Source organism: Notothenia coriiceps, unplaced genomic scaffold (genome assembly GCF_000735185.1).
Source record: "Notothenia coriiceps isolate Sejong01 unplaced genomic scaffold, NC01 NC01_scaffold00026424, whole genome shotgun sequence".
Lineage (NCBI taxonomy): Eukaryota > Metazoa > Chordata > Actinopteri > Perciformes > Nototheniidae > Notothenia > Notothenia coriiceps.
In genome coordinates this window covers 2,477,116-2,495,717 of record NW_011359125.1, presented here as the reverse complement: position 1 = coordinate 2,495,717, position 18,602 = coordinate 2,477,116, and the positions used below count along the sequence as shown (strand labels likewise).

The window sequence follows — 18,602 nt, the reverse complement described above, 5'->3', positions numbered from 1 at the left end:
AATTTTAATACCTGAACACACTGCTGCTGTTAAATAATTTCCCAATTTGGGATTGATAAAGTGTCTGTCTATTTATTTTATAGATTAAAAAAACATTTCGGAGATCCTTTCCGGAATAGCTTTTCAAAATAAACTTTAACCACAGGCGTAAACTAACTGGAAGTATTTTCACAATAAAACAGTTATAAAAGTACTGGTGTTTAATCTATCTTATATCATCAAATATTGATTTTAATTTCTAACAGTAACAAAAACAGTAACACTATATGATAAGAAAGAGGCAACAAAGAAAGTGTTTTTCCTTGTTCATGTCCATANGCTGTGAAGTGGTTTGCGGTGTGAACGCGATCGGCTCTTAGTTCCATAGGGGAACTAAGTGCTGGGAACTAAGTACGGCAAAGTACTTGGTGTGAACGCGGCTATTGAATGGGTATGACAAAGAATCTCTTAACCTGTTAAGCTCCGAGCCTGTTTTTCAGGCCTCAGGCTCAAAAATGACATTCCCAGAACAAATGACTAACTTCACTTCTAAAAGGGGTAAATGAATAATCTTTTTTCTCAAAGCAATGATAAACCTGTGAGTTGGATGTAGAAAAGTCAGAATCAATATAGATGTTTATAATTTAAAGTAAATTAAGATTGAACATATTAAAAAAAATTAAATTATAGTGTCCGTTAGAGCTGCTCAATTAATCGTATTTTAATCGCAATTACGATTTTGGCTCGCAACGATTATGAAAACAACATAATAGAAAAATAAAACAATTATTATTTTTTTCAGTTGAATTATACTTAAAATTCAGGGTAATCAACTGTTAAAAACATACTGTTCACATTCTTTTTTTCAATAAATGGATGTTTTCAAAGTAAATGAATAATCGTTTTTAATAATCGTGATATCAATTATTGACCCAAATAATCGAGATTATGATTTTTGCCATAATCGAGCAGCCCTAGTTTCCGTCCAAAAAAAACCCATTACTGATAGTGAAAACCACCCTTGAATGATGGGATAGTAGACTAAAAGCTTTAGGAATCCAANCTTAATTACATGTGTTTTTCAATTGCGGCAATTTTTTTAATTGCGTCAAAATTAGCGTGACAATAAAAACGTCGGCGCCTTCGCAAAGAAGTGACCTACTCAAGCTCCCCGCCCGCCTCGGCCTACATATGACGTCGGTGGTTGACTGTGCGGCAGTCACTGGGAGTTCTTGTTGTTGCTTTGCGTGTCACTTCTGTTTATCAGTTGTACTCCCTGTGTTCGACCTACTCTGGCGCAAACCAACCGGGGCCAACCTACCCTGTAAAACAAATTTTTCTGCCTGCCTACCTTCGTAGCTATTCTCCGTGCCAACAACCGTTCTAATACGGTTTTTTCCTTAAACGCATAAGTGGCGTCGTGTAGTTCGGGGTTCGATGTGGGCTTACGTTTTGGACTATCGCGTCCGCACTCGCAACGCGTTAAAGTCCCGGCCCTAATTATCAGTAATCATTTCAAAGTGACACAGACAAATTGGATTAACCTTCAGCAGCATTTTTATCGTTTTAATACAATGGAACACAACTTTTGATCAGAAAACAGCAAAGGCAAGACGTTTTGGCTCCGTAAACCTACTTTGTGTGTTGTCTGGGTTTGCCTTGGCGATGTGATGATACTTATACCTCTGGAATCTGTGGAATCTCAGCTTTAATTTGATATATTGTTTGTGCAGACCGATAAGTAATAAAATATCTCTACCTTGAGTTCTGTGCTAAGTGCGTTAGCATTTTTTCGCTCAGTGCTAATTCAGAGGCTTGGTGTTACCCTTGTGTTTTGTTTATCTAAAAATGGTTCATATAGTCAGTTAGTTGAGTTTCTTCCCGTTAAGTGGGTATGACACATTAATAGGTTGTTAAATGTTAAGAAGCCCTGAGACACAGTTTCGTGAAAGGAAATCTTAACAGGTTAAAACAACATTTCAAGATCAGTGGGCATATTTGAGATGCCATTTCACAAAAAAAAAAAATCAAATTTTAGGGCTATTTTATTTTAACATCTCTCTCATAAAGACTGCTGATATGCATTCCTATACATGTAATTGGCAAGTCCAGTTCGGTCCCGGCTAATCTGTCTAACCCGGCACACTAACATGGGGACAGCTGCTGTTTGCGGGGGACACCAGACGGACAGATGTCGTCCTTATGGGAGCTTCATTCACACGTCACTCAGACCTGGTTGGTTCACTCAGGGTCAGCCCGAGAGAGGGAAGCAACGGTGGGAACATGTGCTGCCTGCAGTCATGCACACGGAGACAGATGGCTACTGTTTGCGTGAGGAGGCGGCAGGAAAACAGTGGCCAATTGTGCACAAACAAGTTGTTTAGCAGGACTCACGTGAGACTTTTAGGAAGAACCTGAGTGTTTGTTTCTGATTGTTCACGTACTGTATGCCTTTTTATCCTAGGTGTCGAAGGGGCAGAGTTAAGTTCGAGAAAAGGTAACAGAGTGCTAAAAAGACTTGAGGAGAGAATGACTTGTGTTTATTTTTGCGCTGTGGTCTTTAATCCGTCTTGAATCCAGGTGCTCTCTGTTCTCTTGGCTGCATTTCAAACATACACAAAACATATACACACACAGACAGAGAAAGCATTCAGCACTATGTCTCCTTAATTCAAGGCCAGCAGAAAATACGTTTTATCAGTCCACACACAGATGGGTAGGAGGTCGTCCTTTCTCAGACAAAGATGTAACTCCCTGCTGGCTCATCAGTGAAACTATACATATGCTTACTGAGCCAATTAGGTTGTTTCCAAGTTATGATCCATTTTAATTTAGAATTCTCCAGCCCGTATTTACGCTCCAAACATTCTAATCTGTTGGTGTTTTCTTTAACCCCAAAGAACCACAAATCACAGCTCATCAAAATCCATATATTCACAAGTCCTTTGGCAGGTTCTGTCGGCTTTGCAGCCAGAATACGAGCCCTCTGCAGAGCAAGCATTTAACTAATTAGATAATGCTTCAGTAATAATGATGAGCTGAATTTATTTGACCGTGTTGGTTTTTGAGAGCCCCCCTGAGGACTGCTGGGTCAGGGAGTCGCCCCTCCATTCACAGCTACTGATGACGGTGTTGTGACATTTTAAGTGCTCCCTAATTTGTGTGTGTGTGTGTGGGCAAGGAGGATCATGGTAGCCAGCTCTGATGGTTTATGTGCGTCAAATAACGAGACAAGCTCTAGAAAACCAGCGACTGTGATAAACCCTTGGCGGAGTTGTGTCGTTGTAAAACATTTATCTGGCATCCTTTACACATACTAACTTTACACATCCAAATGCATATGTTCATTATGTCTCTACAATTTTCTCAGTTTTCAAATGTGAAGGTGTATGGAAGCCTGTGATTGGTGTATGGAAGCCTGTGATTGGCGTATGGAAGCCTGTGATTGGAGGATAAACTCCACAAGCCACTGCATCTATAAAACTATAAATAGATAAATGTTGTAAAGATGTGGAAGATGGACTTGGAAATAGAATAAAATAGCACTCTCCTCTCCTGCAAGGCCTGCTGTCACTTGTGGGAAAAAGGAAAATGTTTTTTATCAATATGTTTTTCTTTGACGAATAATCTTCTGCTCAAAGGATTCAAATCTTTCTGATAAATAAATTCAAGGGAGCAAAAAAATCTCGACTGGAAAAAGCTTAATCACGTGTTGGCTGCACATCCCACATGAAGAACCACACACAGCTCATGATCTTATATACACACTGTTTCACACACACACACACACACACACACACACACACACACACACACACACACACACACACACACACACACACACACACACACACACACACACACACACACACACAGAGAGAGAGCTCTTCTCTTGTGCCAGTCGAGCCAACAGAAAGTGGCGGTCCACGCTGAGCGCTCGCAACGTCAGCGCTGCTTCTGTTGCCGGGCGGAAAACGTGGAGGCGGAACGGTGAATTAAGTCTGCCCTCCTGACAATGTCACACTCACTACTCAGGTCTGACTGCAGCACTTCAGACTGTACTGTCAAATTGGCCTAAAAGCCTTTATGGGCTGCTGAGAGAGAAGAGTGTGTATGGAGACGCAAGGAAATTGCTGTTCACTTTACTTCCCGCCAAAGCAAATGGATAGAAGCAGAGAGAGAAGGAGTCTTTCTGTAGTTTCGGTCTGTAAATCCTTGACTTTCACAACTGATTAAGGCACTAATTTGCTTCTTTCAAGTTGTCAAATGGGTTGTGTATTAATGTTCTGCTCGTTCAGTTGTTTTTGGGGAGTCTTTGGCTCCTCCCAAGATGTGGCAGTGTGGGCAGACTGGGCTCAAAGCCCCCTAAGGAGTACAGGGTGTGTGTTTTAATGTGTATTTGCATGTGTGCTAGTGCTGTCTGGCGTGCGTGCACTGGTTAGTTTGTCTGCATTAAACAAACTTGATTGATAAGATCCCCAAAGCTGCTTACCTGGGATCACAACATGGTCTTAAGTAACAGCTGTTGGGTGTTTTTTTTACTAGTGCGGCGTAACCTTTACAGGTAAGCTTAATCTTCAGAACATCATGGGACAACTAGAGAATGCAATTCCTGAAGAAATTGCTTGTGGGAATGCTTTATGCTGAAAAGCTGACGCTGAATTGCTATGCTGAAATGTAATGTGTAAGAAGAAAGTGAAGAATTTAGATTGAAATGATACATGAACACTGGGGGCTTGAATGTGTGATGAGANGGTATAGCCGACATCGTTTTTTTTTTATTTTTGGCCGGAGGGATGCCGTTTCCATGGCAAATTACATATGGCTGCAAGATCTCAGATTTGGCCGTAGAGCCTGCTTGCATGGCAATGCGACCGGTGCATTATACAAGTTGAAGATTGAGGGGACGATTGGACCGCCTTGATCCATTGGATCTACAGCGACATCGTGTTTCATGGCGAGTGTTCTGTCGCCATGCGCAAACGGCATTGGAGTGACACCCCAGAATACTTCTTTAGATGCCGCTTGGATGCTGCTCAATTCCAAAACCTGCTGAAGTTTTTTGGGCCGTTTTGAGCATTTTCACTGAAGTTTATGGAGAAACCGTTGTTTCATGGCGGGCATTGTGGTTGCCATGGCAACGGATGTCCCGTAGATGTCTTCACAGCTGGACTGTTAGCACACATGTGAAGTTTGAGAACTTTTCGAAACATTTTCCTAGGGGAGTTTTTATAGCGACATCGTCGTTTATGGCGAGGGATGCGTTTCCATGGAAACGGCATGGTGAGATCTCATATTTGGCGTAGAGCTGTTGAGGCATGGACCGGTGATATACAAGTTAAGATTGGGGGACGATTGGACCGTGTCCATTGGACTTACAGCAACATCGTGTTTCATGGTGAGTGATCTGTCGCCATGGCAACGGCATTTGATGACACCCCATAATACGCTTAGATGTGTGGATGGCTGCATCGTTACGAAGTTTTGGGCCGTTTGGAGCATTTTCACTGAAGTTATGAGAAAACCGTGTTTCATGGCGAGCCTTGTGTTACCATGGCAACGGCATTTGAAGAAATCTCAAAACTCTCACGTAGATGTCGTCACAGCTGGACTGTTAGCACACATGTGAAGTTTGAGCACTTTTTGAACATTTTCATAGGAGTTAATGTAAAGCGACATCTTCTTTTATGGCGAGGGATGCGTTTCCATGGAAACGGTATATGATGACACCCCATAATTGACGTAGAGCTGTTGAGGGCAGGACCATTAACCATTATCTGAAGTCTGCTGCTCTGAGCATGTCAGTTGGAGTTATGACATCATCGTGTTCCATTACACAGGTGTTTATATTTGAGCTAACGACGTGTCCAGAGATCAAAGGTTTCCATTGTTCTGAATGAGAGATAAACCTCTTACATGTGAACGTTTTGTTGAAGAACCGTAACAGATATCGGTGAAATTTCAAAGCGTGTAGCATGTCAAGGGCCTTGAGTATCTGAAGTGTGCTTTTTGTGTACTTTCGGGTCAATAATGTGGCCTTTTTGGCAGATTAACTAAAGGTGTGCGGCTGCTGCTGTGAGGAAATATCAGCCTGAAATTACAATGGGCTTTGATGGAGACATGTTGAAAGTTGTTTTCACTTCATGCCACTTCATTAATTATTTTTTGCTTAATTATTTGTAATTTTTGAAGCTATGAGATGTTTTCCTACGTTTGTCATGAAAGATTATGTCTCAGGAATGTAGGGTTTGGGAATTATGGCAGTTTAAAAAAAAAATATGATGGCAAATTTCAAGATTTCCTACACTCTAGCTGTGACATTACGCACTCTAGTTAATGTTAAAATCTGAAGAAGGCCTCTGTACCAAGGTCTGAACAATGTTTAATATCTCTAAAAGTAAGAATCAGATTTAAAAGTTGTATTACACGAATAATGTCAGAAAGATGTGTAACATTTTAAAGTTGGAATGAGGTTTCTGAGTAAAAGTATGAATGAACAGTTAACAGTTAGCAGTTGAAGTCGCATGAAGATTTGTTGAAGTCTGAAGAATTTCTTCGTTGACTTCAATGGTTAAAAATGTGATGAATTATGGGATATATCTCTGGAATTATGAAAGTTATGAACATACTTGCCAACCCTCCCGATTTTCGCGGGAGACTCCCGATTTCATTGCCCTCTCCCGGTTTCCTCCCGGGGTCATATTTCTCCCGATTTCTGACAAAATCAGATTTACTCAGCACTGTTTCCACTCGGACTTTAATACAGCTACACCATTGTTTGGTTTCCACGGTAACGCGTCTCTTTAGTAGCGCGCAACTGAAAGTCTGCTCCCGATTTCTGAGGTCTCAAGGTTGGCAAGTATGGTTATGAACGATAAAAGTAATAGCAATTGATTCCCGACCGAGCTGAACATTTTGATGTTAGAACAGAGTTTCTGCGATGTTAAATGCGGGAACATCGCAGAAACTTGTGTTAAACTTAAATTAAGCCACAAGGTGTTTTCTCATTGATTTGTAACAATACAGCGGATCTGACTGAAACTGATATTAAATGTGCTGAAACACAGTTCATTATCACGTTCTGCCATCTACTTGGTATACATGTGAACAAATCCTACTGTAGAAAGTCATAGATCTATAGTAAGCCCATGTATCCATGTGTACCTACATACCTATAGGTCTGCTAAACTAGAAAATAATGAAATGAGCAAGAGTGGAGTTCTGCATTTTCACATCTTCTCCTCAGTTGACCACAAAGCAGTTGGGATTTGAGTGCCTCGCTTGAGATCCTTCAGAAACTATAACAACCACATACTCCACATAAAATATGTAACTGTAATGTTTGTTTAAATAACACTAGAGTAGACAGATGTTCAGCGGGGAAAATCCAACATTTGATGCTTCCCTTTTTTTGAAACGCCCTTTTTAGAACCACCTAAAGTCAATACAGTTTGATGACACTTTATTTCTTTAAAGTTCCCAAAGATAATTAAAAAAAACCTGCAATCCGCTTACATGTATGGAATCTATATTTACTGTAGGAATAGACTGCTCGATCTGCAGAAACGCAAACATTACAAAATCTCATAATGCTGCAGGCTTCTAAGAACCAGTGCACAGGGTCTGGTGTCACCATGCGTCGATCTTTTAGACTTTAGAGTGATCGCTCGGAAAACACAGCTTTAAATATGATGCTCTGTAAATATACTTTATGACATCAGTAGCCTCCTCTCCAGCACACAGTCACCCTGGCAGAGATCCGGTTCAGAGGCTACTCTGGGTGCTGCTGGTGCTCCCTGCTGATCTGCAGCCAGTCCACACAGCAAATGACACATCTGGAAACCTTTTGGAACCTTTTTTATGTAATATTCTTTTTTATCTGGTTAGCATCATGCTTTACCACTAAGTTGTCATGGAAACTCAAAGAGTGTGATTACAAAATATGTAAAGATTTTTTCTGCAGCAGCCCATTATACATAGCTTGACTAAAAGATGGATTTTTGGTGTTCATAAAACTATAACCTTTACTAATAAACTATAGATAAGTATGTTTTTTTTAGTTGCGCTCCTCAGATAGTTACAGCTTTTTGTCTTCATGGACACAGTGTTGTTGCCAAAGTATAAACATCACAGCAAATGTAGTTTCAAAACTCAGTTTGAGTCCCTTGTGAGCGGAGGTCTTTTCTAGGGCCAGATCCTGCTGGCTGCAGCACAGAGCCCGGCTGTAGATGCTCTGCTGATCGCCACGTGCACGGCCAGCTGACCTTGGCTTTCTATCGATCAGGATCAGATTTCAAACAAGCTGCATGAGATATGTATTGGTTTTAGCTGCATGCTGAGACAGATATTGACGCTCTGAATATTGTGGTAGTGTGCTATTTCTGTTTGGAGCTATAGACAAGTACATGCAATATCCCCAAATCTATATGCAAACAGTGGATCAAGTGAAATAGGTAACAGTCAGTATGGTCTTCCTTGGTTTGCATTTACATTATCAGTTGTTTCATCCTGAATCATCTCAATAAGGCATTTCATGGTTACAGTGAATCATTTGTGTGAAGGAAATATTTGACCCAGTTCATCATTCTTTACTTTTTCTGTCTCCCTGGCCCAGGCATGCGGCCTTGGGGTATTCCTGTTATCTCTCTGAGAGACGCAGCTCTGTCTCTTTGTTATTGCAGGCGAAGACTCAAGCACAAGATAGTTTATTGGCTAGGGACATCTGGTAGTCCACTTTATAAGGTACCTATGTCCCTTTGGCATACATTCTTTACTCAGGGACAAGAGTTATCGTCCTTTGGCCTGTTTTATCTTGTCATGCTTAATGTTGATTTTGCCCATAGAACTAGTTAAAGTCTCCGACTGGAAGAGACTCTTCAGAATCGGTTAGGCAGGAGCTGTGTCTCTTTGTGGCTGGAGCAAATGTCTTCGTCAATCTGCATCAAATCAAATGAATCTTCAGTGTTTGCCATTTCAGTTCTCCTGTGTTCTCATTGTGTTTCGAGCCCTTGCTCCAGAAGTTTCCATTTTAAGTTGACCACGAGTATATTGACACCTTCAGAGTGTCATTAACTCCTGATACAGGTGTCCGTCATCCTTTAAATCTGGAGTGAGCAATGTTTAGAAACCTGCTCAAATAAAAAGTAAAGTTTTTATGTGTGCCCTAAGCGGCAAATGAACAATACATATTTTTATCAATCTTTATAACATATATCTTAATCCAACACTGATTGAACCAAATTAGTAAAACACATTCTGCCAGTTTTCTTTAACTTCTTAAACAGTTTTTGTTATGTATCCTTGTATCTGTATACAGAGGGATCTGCTACCTTCTCACCAGGCATGTTCCAAAAAAGTAAATTGATCACATAGATTATTTACCAAGTCAAGAGAGTTTAAAGTATTCAGATGCTATAAAGAAATCAGTTTTATGTGATGTAGTTTAAGCTTGCAGAGCCAGAAGGGGCACGAATGTGGACCCTGTTATCCAGACTCGATGGATGCCCATTTCAAAAGTGCTGTATTCTTCCTGTGACTGTGTGAAAATGAATGTTTGGACACGGAGCTATTTATAGAGAGAGCATGTGGGTAGGGAGATGCTGCCATGTGTGTGTCGGTTGGATAGAAGCATAACATCGGTGCGCCTGGGTAGCTTGCGTGCATTTGCCTCCATAATAACAACCACTGAGGATTAAAGCTGCAGACAGTGACTGACATATCTTTTCTTTTGGTGTGCCATCATCTAAACATCCAGCTAAATGTGCGCGTGAGGTCAATCCTAGTGCGTTTTAAAGCTGGTTTACTCACACAGCTCTCGTCGGGGAGAGATGAAAAGAGTTTGAGTTTATTCACGTGTTATTCAGAGGTTGATTTGATTTCCTCCTTTCTGACTCATCTGACAGACTCTGAGCTGGGTCGATTTGTGATGAGGGCGCCACCAAGAGGCAACACAAGGAATTGCAATTAAATAAAACAAATGATGCGTTTTTAAAGCTTCACACTCACCCAGCTCAACACATTTAATTTGTGGACCTTTCCACTAAATACTGCACGTCCTGACCACAGTCTCCTGGTGCAGCTGGGTCTTTGATGCCACATATTCCGATCAAGGCTACATTAACAGTCTATTAACTACCTGTCTCTTTGCTCTCTACTACAGCTTCAGTCCTGTTGGCATGGCTTCAACTAACAGTTTGAGGAGATATCGAATCCTGTCTCTAACGCATGACCTGTGATCGTCACTCACACTTCTAACTAACTGTGATCCACTTTCAGATTTGGTGATAGCAGTTGTCCAATAAGCTGTTAATGTCTTTGACTTCAGTAAGTGACGGTGGGATTTCTCTCTCTGTAGACGTGAACGACTGCGCCGCCCAGCCATGCAAGAACGGAGGCACCTGCAGGGACCTGGAGGGAGACTTCAAATGCCACTGCCCGTCCCCTTATGTGGGCAAACAATGCCAACTGCGTAAGTGTCACCGGTCAAAACTTCATGTGGCCAATTATTCTCATCTCAATCACTGTTGTCTCTTTTTTTCTGAACATATTGACAAAAAACTTACTTTAAATAGGTATAGATTGTGTCCTTATAGAACAACATTATACAAAGTAAAATACATGTATTAAAATAAGGGAACCTAAACAAAGAAAGGGATGTTGGCATCGATATTAAAAAAGTTATAATGCTCCTATTTTAACATGAAATGTTCACAAGTGTTGTTGAATTAGTTTAATGAAGACGTTATTAATGATGATAGGATTGGGAAAGTGGCCAACTGCTGCGTTTTAGTATGATCAATAGGCAGGATATAGAAAGTAAGCTAAATGAGAAATCAATACTTTATTCCATTCAGTTGACTTAAAGATCTGCAGCTTTAATGACTTCAAGGTTTGCACAGGGGAGTGAAGTATGAGATATGGCTGAGTGTGTATTAGACTTTGATTATGCACCATATGCTCATACATTTCTCTCTCTTATAGGAATCAGTTATTTGTATTCTGCAGAATGTAAAACAGTTGTCTCTGAATTTACATACAGTAGCAGAATTATTATTATTAATAATAACTGTATTCATTTAGCAGTTAAAATCTGATTTTAGGCAACATACTGAGAAGACAATAACAGCATAAAGCCAACAGTAAGGCCAAACAAAAAACAAGACAACATTAATGATGCATGCACATATAAATGAAGTGTGTGCTACTTCAGCCTGTGTCAGGTGACTGAATTTGCATTAGGGTCAGAGTGTGAAATGTTGCACTCACGTCAGAATCTGACCCCCCCCCCCCCTCACTTTTCCTCTACAGCACATGTGTCAAACTCAAGGCCCGGGGGCCGAATCAGGCCCGTGGTAGATTTAATTTCGGCCCGCAGGATCATTTGTAATTACTATTAGATCGTATATTGCACGCACACCTTCACTCAATCCTGAGGGTCTCCTCAGCTCAGAGCCTGAGCCCAAACATTGATGACCTTGCACCCGAGATGAGATGCCAAGTATCTGAACTAGCATCACAGAGCAGCACACTGAGTTTACATGGATGTTTCCTTCTGCACTTTTTCTCTCACGACAACAGGGCATGTTTGGTTTTTTCTTTGAGGGAAATAGTTTTTTTGAAGCTGTTTTTGGCCTGTGGGAAAATGTAATCATAAGAAATGACTCTTAGCTGCAGATAGAGCCATAAGAAATGAATGCAACTGATTATTTAATGTTTAATGTTGTTTTTATAGGCAACAATTAAAGCTTTGTTAGTTCCAGGTTTAATATGTGCAATAAGTTCATTTCAATACGTTTTGCAATAAACATTGAACCAGTCCGGCCCTCGACTAGTACACATTTTTTAATTTTGGCCCACTGTGACACCCCTGCTCTACAGGCTGCATCTCTCTGCTGGGCATGGAGGGGGGTGGCATCGCTGAGTCCCAGATCTCCGCCTCCTCAGTGCGGTACAGCATGCTGGGTCTGCAGCGCTGGGGGTCCGAGCTCGCCCGCCTGCACAACAAGGGGATCGTGAACGCCTGGAGCGCCGCCGCACACGACAAGAACCCATGGATTCAGGTGAGACCAGGACACATGGACATACATAGTTTATACAGGGACTTTCTTTTATCTATTCAAGTCCATACACACTTGTTTCTTGTAGNAGTGCTGATTCTCTGTCTGTTACTTTAGATGAAAATAAGGAGCCCCTCCCCACGCCCCTCTGAGAGATATTTGGTTAAAAAGAACACAATGGTGCTCTAGGAGGAGATTCAGGTGATAAGGTGTGGGGGGGGGTTACCTTGGTTGCTGATTGGCTAATGGTTACACAAGCCAAAAAATCGTTATGACATCATAAAGTGGCCAAAATCTGCTCATTTTCAGACAGGTTTTTATATAAATAGGTCAGGAAAAAAAGTGAGCAAACCTTTTTTCCTGAAACTTTCAGAGTCTCTTTACACAGAGGGGACACATGTTGATGTAGAAGAGACATGAACAAGTGAACTTTGCATAAAAGGTCACCTTTAAGATCAACTTGTCAAAATTGATTGTCCCTTTGTTGTATTCATATTGTATTTTGTTGTAACTTCATGTGCTTAAATAAAAAACCGTAAGCAGCATGAAGACAATAATGTGCTACATTGTTTTTGGGTATCAGTATAACAATATAACTTCCACTAAATAAGCAATGATTACATTTGATCTAGTTCGGTCTTTCGGCTTCTTTGAGTGAATATAAACCACACATTTGCTAGATTGAATTAAACATTAGTTTTTTCCAAATGCACTTTTTTTTATACTTTTATTCTTTTTCAACCAAAACTAAATTCTGCAAAAGTCCAACGTTGCAATAACTATATAAAAAAAAAATTCAGCAGTCATTTATAAAAGGACATCATTCAGTCGCATCGTCACTGAAAACTGATGAAGTCAAAGGCAACACATAGTGAAAGAGCTTCTCGATACAGTGACACAAAAATAAAGTTGTAGCTGTATTTACAGGCTCGCCCTTCTCTCCCATCGCTCCAGGTCCTCCGATGGCTCCGCCCCGGCCCGGCTGTCCGATGGCCCCGGCGGCACCTGAAGGGCCCCGCTCACCTGAGGCCCCCTGTAGACAGAACACATTGTAATGGCTTTATTTTGTGTCTTTTTAGGCTTATTATTAGTTCAGACATATGAAACATTGCCCTGCAGCCTACGTAATATCTACAGAAGATATGGCACGGGATAATATTCATGAAATCCAAGAGGAAAATAGAGTCCATAGGTCTTTCCACTATCATGAATAATTATGCTCAAATGTCCGTTACTGGACTATTTTCTCAACCATTTTTGGATTTAAACATAGCCCCATTCAGTTATGTAATACAGAGATGAAAGTTCATTGAATAAGATATCTTTCTATTACACATAACAGGAAAGAAAAGTAGTTTTAGTTAAGGCTATTTCTACAGTCGTTAAAGGCTTATAATGATGGATGAATAAAAACACCTGGAGTCATTATTGTGTTAGACACTGTTTTCAATTATAAAACAACATTTTGATTACTTACAATAATTTGTTTAGTGGAAAACACTGAAGAAATTTGCATATTTCTTTACAAACAAAAAGCAGATTTTTATCTGAAGGCCTCTTAAACTGAATCAACAAAAATAAAAGTACTGTTACTCACTATTCCTCCTGATATTCCAGTAGGTCCGGACCCTCCTTTCAGACCAGGAGGTCCCTGGAAGGATCACACATCATTGTATCATATAAAATATAAAACATAAAGTGACTTGTATGGTGTATTTGTTTCTGTGTGGCTTACTATGAGTCCGGTGGGTCCTCTGCTCCCCCTGAACCCTTTCATTCCTGCAGGACCGCTCTTCCCAGAAGACCCAGGCAAACCCGGATCGCCCTGACACACAAACAAATCGTAAACAAAAACAATGACTCTATGAGGCCTACTTGAAAACTGGTGGTGTTGAAGTATTGAGGCAGTGACTTCTTTAGTAGTTTCTGACACCTCTACTGCAATATAGTGAAAGAGTAACTGTACATGTAAAAAGTCCTGTTAGAAAGGCCACTACCAGCACTGCTGTGGGAAAATGCGCAGTCTGCTCTGCATGAAAAAACAGGCCCATTTTGGGACGCCTCACAAAGGAGACACATGTGAGCACACGTGTGTTATACCTGTCTAGATATCAACACTGTAAAAACGTATTTACTGAAAATCATCATCCTCGAAAGAGTTTTACAAAAGCTCAGTTTTCTTTAACCATTTTCGCTGTTTAGAAAAGAACAAAATGACATGGAAAATCTTTATATTTTAAACAAATATATACAATATGTTACATGTGACATATGTAACTAGGGCTAAGTTAATAATGCACAATGTTTATTTGTGTGTGTGTGTGTGTGTGTGTGTGTGTGTGTGTGTGTGTGTGTGTGTGTGTGTGTGTGTGTGTGTGTTTGTAGACCCACCTTTCCACCTTCCTTCCCAGCAGCCCCAGGTAGACCGTGCTCTCCGGGAACCCCTGGGGCCCCCGGGTGACCTCGGTCCCCGATTAGACCAGTTTCACCTGATTTGCCCTGAAACAGAAACACGTGATTGGGTTCGTAACATCAACACAAGGCAGGAGGAACATTAATAACACAACTGAGTCACAGTGTTGATCTCACCTGTGGCCCCACTACACCTGAGGGTCCCGGAGGCCCCGTCTTCCCATGGAAACCCTGCAGTCACAGAAAAAAGATGGGAAGAAATTATATTCTGACATTATAATTTCTTGTAACAGTAACATTCTGTAACATTATAGAGAATAGGTGACTATATTTGGGACAAAACAAACTTTGAATTTGGACAAACTTTGGGCTTCTTCATTCACAACCACAAAGATAAAACAAAAAACCTGTTATCTGAGTATAGCTGCTAGAAAAGTAAAACAATTATTGCTTGGACAACTCAACTACAGAGAAATCTAATGATATAATTTATTAAAAAGAATCCCCTTCTTCATGTGACTTCAGCAACTATATTTAAGGAGATTTGGGAGAGGTGGAAAACATATTTATGTGAAACAATTTAATTGATTGTATTTCTTTTACTAGTATGCCAAATATATTTTCTTGTCATAGTTTCATTTTAAAAATCTGAGCTGATAAACTGTTCTGTTATGTGTTATGTATATCCAACTAAAGTTTACTCTGTGAACCCAGAGGAAAGGAAAACACCTAAAAAGAAAACATACATTGGTGTGTGTTTATGTGGGCGTGTGGTGAAAACTATTCCTCCAAGACAAAGTGTATCAACCGTTAAACTTTTTAAACTCAGTGAAATATTGACATCACTCACCGGCTCTCCTCTTTGACCTGGATGACCTGGAAGTCCGTCTTTCCCTGAAGGACCCTACACACACACACACACACACACACACACACACACACACACACACACACACACACACACACACATACACACGACAAGAACAAGGTGATCAATTATTTGGAGCTCAGGATAAAAGCGGGCTTCCTTGAGCTGCCAAATATTCCAATCTGACTGCTGAAAGTGTCCCCTGCAGGCCACTGTAGTTGATTCATGACAGCACACTTAGCGGCTTCTCAGTCAGAACTCCTTTGTCAGAAAATGACAAAGTACACTCCCTGAAGCTGTATGAAAAACTGGCTGCATGCAGCATGCACCTCAACAAAATACCAGCTGCCATTCCTGCCATGATGTAAAAAAAGAAACTCGTAAAAAATCTGATTCTAGCTTCGAGGTCACTCGCTGTTTGCCAAGGTTTGAGACCTTTTGTATTTTTGGAAGATTGTGTTTTCTCTTTCAAGGCTTGTAGGTGAATTGTTCTTGTTTTTCTTTCTGTGTCCAACATTAAAATGGCAGAATGTACTGGCTTTAGTTTTTAGTTTGAGCCCTATCTTAAAGGGACAGTTCCTTTTATCGTTAGTGTTATAAGAAATCTTTCTTAAATTACTATTTGTTTTGGCTTAAAGCAGTGGTATATGTGGGAAAAAGGAAGCATCTCTTCAGCCAATAGTTGCAGCTGAAACTAAAATAATCTAGATTGATAAATAGGAGGAACATTTGTTTTTTGATCTCGGCATATACGGTCCCTTTAACTAAAAACAAAATGAAATGATTTATAAAGAAAACGAGAAATTTATCTGGGAAAAAAACATTTTTAACAATGGGACAGAGGACTACCTACTGTATTTACCTGTATTTATTATCCTTACTGTAACTGTACAACATGTCAGTTAATTCGCCAGTATGCTAAGTGTATAGTTACTAAGTGCCCTAAAAATAAAACATTGGGTGGAGAGGACACACACACATTTGAAGAAATGCAATACAAATTCTGATCAATGACCACATCTCAAATTAGTTTGATCTGTCACCACTCACGCTTGTGCCTTTCGGTCCTGTCTCTCCATTCCTTCCTTGCGGCCCTTGAGGTCCCTATAAAACATAACCAGGCATTACAACAGGCAATCAATCAACTGATCACTCAATGAATCACACATATATTAACAGCGTTTCTCTTACCCTTTCTCCACCAGATCCTGGGGGTCCATCATTTCCGGAGATGCCCTATAAAAATGTGACGGATAAGAAGTGGTGAAGCACAGCTGAGAGTGTGAGTGTTTGCATCCATAAACGATAACAGACAGGGTGTTATAATTGGCTGAGAGGAGAGTCAGCTGACCTTTTCTCCTGATTTCCCTGTTGGCCCCTTCGCCCCTCGGCCACCTCGCGCACCCTGAAGGAGAATAAAACATGAGAGACCAAACCCAAGAGAGGACTGCACGTTGACTGACCTGAGACAGAATATACGGTTCAATCAGATCTCCGGGTAGTGACTCACATAGACTTCCAGGTGAATTTAGTAATCGATTCAGTAAAAACAGTGATGACTCAGACATCTGCAACATTGTGACATGAGGGTAACAATGTTGAAGGGTAACATCTACAATACATTTGAGGAATATTGAAATATATTTCGGAAAGTATAAAATCTCTAATCGGTTGACCAATCACAACAGAGCCGGCCAGCTAACCAATCAGAGCAGACTGGGCTGATTTTCTTTGTCTATTCAATAAAAGATCAGAGATATTATGAACATCTGATGCCCTTGTCTTAGCCCCTGTTTGTGCCGAGTGTTTGAGCACCATGTAACATTTTTCGGTCACTTCAGGGAAACCGCTAATGGCCTGTTCTTCCAGGAATCACATACTGTTCTGTTCCTTTGTGTTTCCCTCTTCAGAATGTTCCCTCGATATAATCTGTAACAACCTTGAGCCTAGCACTCATTTCACAGCAGGCTTGTTCTGAGGTGATTTTGAGTCCCTTTGCAAAGATGGATTATTTTCAAGACAACTTTTATGGCCAACTTAATGTGGGGCAGCATAGACAGAGTGTTAACAGAACACTCACATAGAGCAAAGTTATTCGCAAACATTTGCATAGTTATACATCTAACTGAAGATCAATTCAAAGAAAATATATTCACGATTCTCGGAGGCGATTTTTGTCATTTTGTTTAGCTAATTTAACTGCCTCCATAGATTGAGTGAGACATGCCACTTGCTCAACAGAAAAAGACAACAGGGAGGGGAGTGTGTAGAGTCGGCATATTTTCACATCAAATTCAGTGAATTAGGGGTTTATTTTAATCAAACAAGAGTTGGTCAATGTCGGAACAGTGGGAAGACTAAACGAGACTTATTTTGTTTAGTGAGTCTAAATTGAGTTGAAAAATCTGACTTGCTGTTGCACAAGGCAATGGGGGCTAATAGAGTGATTAAGAAGTGTAGAGATGTTAATCCATATCCTCCAATCCAATCATACCAATTTTAAATGTCTGTCTACTGATTGAAATTCATCATTGCTTCAAGGTGCAACACCACGTAAGTCTTTAGTACACAGTCAAAGCCTCATAGTGGCAGAAGTTGAATGCTAAATACATGTTTTAACAAGGTGTTTATATTTGAAGAGTCAGGACAGTGTAAGTGCAATGTAGCTCACAATATGGGCAGGAAGAAGGTTTCAGCTTTTTCAGAAATATTAATGAAAGTGACCCTCTACAAGAAAACCCTGGAGGAAAAGCGATATTGAAAGAGGTCAGCTAGGAAAAGGTGTCACCTCACTTTTTTCAATGCATCCGGCTCACCTGGTTTTAAAATAACATTATTAACATTTTCTAATTTGCTCTGACTGGGAGCCGTAGGGTCGCCGGTTCAAGTCCCCAACCAGACCTAAATATGGAGTGTGGACTGCTACTTGGAGAGGTCCCAGTTCACCTCCTGCCCTGCCGTGGTGCCCTTGAGCAAGGCACCGGACATCCCCCTTCCCCCCTCACTCCCATTGCTCCCCGGGCGCTGTACACTAGCTGCCTACTACTCCTACTACTAGACTCCTGGTACTAGGATGGGTTAAATCAGTGGTTCTCAAACTTTTTCTGTCAGGCCCCCCCTTTGGAGAAAAAAAAAAAGTCAGGCCCCCCCAACACAAATAGTCAGGCTCAGTGACCAGAGATTTATTTTGGGGGTGCTGTGGGGTAGCTTGACGTTTCATAGAGGGTGCTCACACATTTAGGGTTTCCCATTAATGTACCGGTCGCTACAGTGGAATTTTCTACTGC

General features: G+C 40.7%; 2 protein-coding genes across 2 annotated transcripts in view; one reads left to right on the top strand and one right to left on the bottom strand.

The window, feature by feature from the left end:
• LOC104957148 (EGF-like repeat and discoidin I-like domain-containing protein 3) overlaps window positions 1-12,132 on the top strand; it is a 23,433-nt gene extending 11,301 nt beyond the window's left edge. The window contains exons 5-8 of the mRNA XM_010784761.1: window positions 2,444-2,476; window positions 10,334-10,447; window positions 11,857-12,038; window positions 12,124-12,132. Coding sequence (XP_010783063.1) covers window positions 2,444-2,476; window positions 10,334-10,447; window positions 11,857-12,038; window positions 12,124-12,132 — 338 coding nt within the window. The remainder of the gene's footprint in view (window positions 1-2,443; window positions 2,477-10,333; window positions 10,448-11,856; window positions 12,039-12,123) is intronic.
• A 723-nt stretch (window positions 12,133-12,855) lies between these two features.
• Window positions 12,856-16,892, bottom strand: LOC104957147 (collagen alpha-1(XI) chain-like). The gene is made up of 10 exons (XM_010784759.1): window positions 16,779-16,892; window positions 16,667-16,720; window positions 16,507-16,551; window positions 16,366-16,419; window positions 15,298-15,351; window positions 14,625-14,678; window positions 14,427-14,534; window positions 13,771-13,860; window positions 13,633-13,686; window positions 12,856-13,068 (listed from the first exon to the last, which is right to left on the bottom strand). The coding sequence occupies exons 1-10, from the start codon at window positions 16,890-16,892 to the stop codon at window positions 12,856-12,858; spliced, it is 840 nt and encodes a 279-aa protein (XP_010783061.1).
• Between the last annotated feature and the right edge of the window lie 1,710 nt (window positions 16,893-18,602).

Excerpts from the sequence above, each read along its gene's own strand:
- LOC104957147 (XM_010784759.1), bottom strand. The coding sequence starts at position 16,892 with ATGTTGCAGATGTCTGAGTCATCACTGTTTTTACTGAATCGATTACTA. Across the intron at positions 16,721-16,778 it reads AACCGTATATTCTGTCTCAG|GGTGCGCGAGGTGGCCGAGG; the intron begins GTCAGTCAACGT and ends ATTCTCCTTCAG. Across the intron at positions 13,687-13,770 it reads GAGGACCCACCGGACTCATA|GGACCTCCTGGTCTGAAAGG; the intron begins GTAAGCCACACA and ends TGATCCTTCCAG.